Raw genomic sequence first — 5,638 nt, forward strand, 5'->3', positions numbered from 1 at the left:
GGAGTGGGATGGGTGGGTGGGGGAGGAGGGATTGTGATATTGGGGATAACATGAAAGAGGGGAAAGGGGGGAGGGTTTGTGTTTGTTGTTTTTTAGAGAAAATATCTGCGTCAATATTTCCCTTTCTGTTGGCATAAGGAATGATGGTTGTGGTTGGGTGAAGAGAAAGAAAGATGGATACTCACATACACACAAAAAACAGAGAGAGAGAGAGAGAGAGAGAGAGAGAGAGAGAGAGAGAGAGAGTTGAACGGCAGTTTAGTTTGGTTCTGTAGGTTTCGAATTTAGCCCACTTCCAAAATTTCGATGACGGATCTGTTACGGTACTGCGACGAAGACGGTAATGACAAGGACGACGGCAGCAGCAGCAGCAGAAACAAACCAACAACGACAAAGGCAACTACAATAGCAGCAATAACAACAACAACAACAACAACAACAACAACAACAACAACAACAACAACAACAATAACAACAACAACATTAGCAGCAACAACAACGGCAATAACAACAGCAACAACAACAACAACAGACACGAGCATTCTCTCTTAGATACGAGCGTACATGTCTTTTTCCTTTTTCATTACAGCAGTCATTCATCCTCCTTTCTTCCTTTCTTCCACATAAGTTACGCTAAGAGCTCAACTTAATATTCGTAACGCACTTGTTATAAAATCACATCTATTATCGTCCCAGGACCCGGTCACCAAACAGCTGGGACTGCATGGAGTCATCACCACCGGCTTCACCAAGTGGGTCATCGCCTTCCAGTGGGGAGCCATTCTCTTCAACCTCTTCGCCATCGCCTCTATAATGATATTTTCTGATTACCTTTTCACTGATGGCATGTCCAAAATCTTCTATATTACTGGTCAGCGTTCAATTCCTTGGCTGATCGCTTCGATCCTGGTTCATTTCTTCGTGTCCTGCTCCTGGCTGAGTCCTACGGCTTTCATCGTGGTCATGTGCCATCACATTGTCCAGCACTTCGAAGCGTTGAATATGGTGATCAAGCTACACGTGAGATTTTTGTTACATTTATACACTCACACCTGCTCTGACGGCCATCTGTATAAGACAATCACCTGTAAAAACGGCCACTTCCTATTTAATCGCTTGCGCCATTCTTTAAAACATTGTAATGACACGGTGTAAGACAGCTTCTTTTCTCAGACGGTCACTTTTCTCCTTGACAATGGGTAGCCGTTTCGACTGTGTCTATAGTCTTGATAGTTCACAGACCCCCCCCCCTTTCCACAAAAAACTATGGGGATTTGAGTAACAAAAATGACCAATTGCTCACTAGCCAGAGGTAAAACCCTATTTAGTTTTGGAATTATATTATTTATGTGAACCTGATGACATAGGGTTTTCCCCCCGATAACACAATTTTGATCATTTAGGAGGCGAGCTTCTGACCCTGTCTATCAGGGCCAACCTGGGCTAGAGGGCTAAAACATCCCAGCAGAAAGACTAAGATACTCGATGAAAATTATTTCCCCACTCGTGCGACAGCGAAGCGCCTAACCGCTACACCACAGACGCTGGTGATTTTGAATCCAGACGTACACATGTGATGTGTTTTATCTTGATTTTAAATTTCTCTTTCCTTATTACCAGTCTCCGCTGCCCAGCCTTTTAGCAGAAGAACTGAAATCTTGAAAGGGTGGCATAAAATAGTATTGTACGAATTTAACACCCCTACCAGCACTCAAATATCATGAGTAAGATCCAGGCGCAATGTCCAGATTTAGCATCCGTCTCTAACGGGACCGAGCCCAGGAGGTGCGTAGCCTTGAAAGTCTCCTAAACAACCCTAGTCTAGGATCTCCCCATTACAAATTCGAACCAGGATCATACACACCCTCTATCTCCCTCAGTTATTTTTCCTTCGGCAGCTACTTTGAGGACGTGACGGACACATACATTCGATTATCAGCAGAGTGAAGGCAACATTTTACCACATTTCGAGCCATCATTCACAAATAAGTAAACTAACTTAATATGTTTTATAGTATGCATTTTATTATTGTTTCATACCGTTTCAAGTTTCAGATAAAGAAAACAAAATCTAAAAATCTGTTTGAATAATGAAGTTAGACCCCAAAACTGTGCATAATCGTTGTCGAATAGCCAGAACGCGTGCCCTCGGCGAGTTATAGCTCGGCATTTGCTTGGTCATCACGAAAACGTGAGAGGTTCGAACCGTAAAGGGGTCTTCATAATTCATATCCGTATTCCAAAGGCGATTATGCCTTGACGGAGGGCCAAGTATTGCACCTTCAGTATAAACCTAGGTGTGGTAACGTGTTCCTTAAAAAAGATATGACCTTAGCAGTTGCGAGCGCCGTAAAACCTTATACTATACATACATACATAAAAAAGAGCTTGTTTGAGTGATGAGAAGCACATCAACATATTAACCGTCATTTAGTGCTCGGAAAAGGTAAGAAGGATAGGCAGAAACAACAGAGGGAAAGAAAAAAAAGTAGAATTATTTGATAACCTACCCGGGGATCCCCCCCAACTACCCGCTTTACAAGAGCGGCCGTCTATAGTAAGACCAAGGAACAAATTATGTGTTTTCCAGGTCGGAGCAGCCAAATCTCGTTTCCCTCAACACCTGGCCCTGCTTCGCGAGCGTCACCTAGCGATGTGCGAGACAGTGGAGGTGATGGACAGGTGTATCAGCAAGCTCTCCATTTTCATCTACGGGTAGGCATTGCTTGTGGCTTGTGGACATGCTGGTATGTTCTGCTTCTTCTGCCCCCCCCCCCCCCCCACGAGTTACAGTAATTTGTATTGCTGTATTTACTTTCTGCTAAATTGTGTATGTAACCATTGTAGTGTGGACTCACAGTGAACTACAGCTGTATTCAACAAGGTAGACGGTGGCCTCAACACCAATGAGTAAGAAAACGCATAACATGTTTACTAGGATCAAATGCAATTCTTTTACCCCCCCCCACCCCTTCCTCCTCTTTAAAAAAAAGTGTTTTACGGCGCTCAAAACTACACAAGGTCATATGAGCGCGCGGGACACTATAAACTTTTTCAATTGAAGAAAATTTTTGAATTTTGCCCGGGTGGCGGCCGAAGCCTACTCTTATCGATTTTAGACCACCAAGGGATCTTAAACGTGCACAACTTGCACACGGGTCCTCTGAGATTTTTTGCCCTTGTCCGAGAAGGCTAGGTGCAGATCTTTCCTACCAGAAGATCGGAGGTGTGACTGAAAGACAGCAGTGAGAAGGAGCCAAGGAGTAGCAGTAGAAAGGTTGCAGAAAGAGTCAGGAGCCCAGAGGAGGGGGCAAAGGAGGTGAGGGGGTGGGGGCAGAAAGAGGGGACGAAAGCAGACTACAGAATATTGCTAGAGAGCAGGAAAGGAGGTGAAAGGAGACAATTTTAGAGAAGAATTTTTTTTCGGTCGCTATCGGGATTCGAATCCGGGACCTTTGAATGAGAGGCCAACACTCTAACCTCTAGGCCACGAGAGCCCCCCTCCCCCTCTTTGACACAGTTTCGATCATTTAGGAGGTCTGTTTATTCCAATTAACCATTTCTGTCCGGCATACAACATTGCGGACTTCAAGGCGCCAATTTTATTGAATCAAAACGTAGTCATGAACACTGAAATGCAAAACTTTGCAACTTAAAAAAAATTAAACATAATGTGCATTGGAGAACAGATTCATATGAAATTGACATTGCCAAGCAAACCAAGGAAAGGTGGTAGTTATTTAAACTGTACGCTTCAGGTGTTGACAAGTTTCCTCTAGATACAAGCTCGAACACGCCGAAAGAAATTTTGAATAACCCCGTGGCATGATTTTGGATCGATTCTTTGGACCTCTTGTTCAACATTGAGTTACAGCAGCTGTTCGATTGTTTGTGGATTGTGTCCGTAGACCATGTATATTCAAAAGAAAAAAAGAAAAGAAAGGGGATTCAAGTCTGGGGAATATCGTGATCATTGGCCATTCATTTAATTTGCAAGCCTTCGGTTTATAAGGCGCATTCCCCAAACCTTTCTTGCAACCATACACGGGCCACGTTGATGGGGGGTGGGGGGTGGGGTGGGGGTGGGGGGGGGGTGGCCTCAACCTGCTGAAACCATGTCTCCTCAACCGCATGACCCTTCATCCCCCCCTCCCCCAATCGTTTGCAAAACTTTCTCAGCTCGGTGAGATGTCCATAAATTGTATTTTTTACTCGTGGTTTTATCGTCCTCGTCCTGAAACCATAACGAACCAACCACGCTCCTGCAGCTGAACATTTTATAAAGAGTAAAATTGTGCGTTTAATGACTAAATTTCGGTAGAAAAAAACAACCCCAAAACAAAACTGAATATTTTTCAAATACGCCCACTGATTTTCTTCATGTTACTAAATATGATGTTCCCTGGGTAGACTTTTATTTGTCCGTAGTTTTATTGAAATTGGTGGAAATATGAACTAGTTGTTGCCCTTTAAATGGTCCTCCTTCCTCCTGCTCCACCTCTCTCTCTCTCTCTCTCTCTCTCTCTCTCTCTCTCTCTCTCTCTCTCTCTCTCTCTCTCTCTCTCTCTCTCTCTCTCCCCTTCTCTCTCTTTGTTATTTTTAGATACCCTGTACATAGCGATCTGCCTGAGGAAGCTGAGTATATCGAACTCAGAACTCACCAGCCTTATGCTATATATAGTTGGAATTGGATGTCATGAATATATAATTTAATCAATTAATGGCCAGCCATCCTATTTTCTGACCACGCTTCTTGAAGTTCACCAAAGTAAATTATTCAAATCAGCCCCGAAAGCTGTGATGGCTAGATTATTTTGGAAATGTGAAACACTGATAGGTATGTATGTATGTATGTGTGTGTGTGTGTGTGTGTGTGTGTGTGTGTGTGTGTGTGTGTGTGTGTGTGTGTGTGTGTGTGTGTGTATGTGTGTATGTGTGTATGTATGTATGTATGTGTGTATGTATGTATGTATGTATGTATGTATGTATGTATGTATGTATGTATGTATGTATGTATGTATGTATGTATGTATGTATGTATGTATGTATGTATGTATGTATGCATGCATGTATGCATGTATGTATGTATGTATGTATGTATGTATGCATGTATGTATGTATGTATGTATGTATGTATGTATGTATGTATGTATGTATGTATGTATGTATGTATGTATGTATGTATGTATGTATGCATGTATGTATGTATGCATGTATGTATGTATGCATGTATGTATGCATGTATGTATGTATGTATGTATGTATGTCTGTATGTATGTATGTATGTATGTATGTATGTATGTATGTATGTATGTATGTATGTATGTATGTATGTATGTATGTATGTATGTATGTATGTATGTATGTATGTATGTATGTATGTATGTATGTATGTATGTATGTATGTATGTGTAAGTGTGTGTGTGTGTGTATATGTGTCTGTGTGTGTATGTGTGTGTGTGTATGTGTGTGTGTGTGTATGCACGTGTGCGCATATACCTCAAAACTTCTAGAAAGGCCTTCTGTATCGACCAGGTATTATAGGCGTAGCAGGAACAGGAAAGATCTGGGTAAGAAGCAGATGTTCGAAAGGTCACAAAGATGTTTTGCCGAAAACAACAGAATTGCTACAAGTGAA

At 42.1% G+C, this 5,638-nt stretch overlaps 1 protein-coding gene across 1 annotated transcript in view; it reads left to right on the plus strand.

The window, feature by feature from the left end:
* Positions 1 to 2,719, plus strand: part of LOC101848910 — a 10,774-nt gene extending 8,055 nt beyond the window's left edge. The window contains exons 5-6 of the mRNA XM_013086752.2: positions 697 to 1,020; positions 2,591 to 2,719. Of these exons, the coding sequence (XP_012942206.2) occupies positions 697 to 1,020; positions 2,591 to 2,719 (453 nt within the window). The remainder of the gene's footprint in view (positions 1 to 696; positions 1,021 to 2,590) is intronic.
* The last annotated feature ends 2,919 nt before the right edge of the window (positions 2,720 to 5,638 follow it).

Source organism: Aplysia californica, unplaced genomic scaffold (assembly GCF_000002075.1).
Source record: "Aplysia californica isolate F4 #8 unplaced genomic scaffold, AplCal3.0 scaffold00501, whole genome shotgun sequence".
Lineage (NCBI taxonomy): Eukaryota > Metazoa > Mollusca > Gastropoda > Aplysiida > Aplysiidae > Aplysia > Aplysia californica.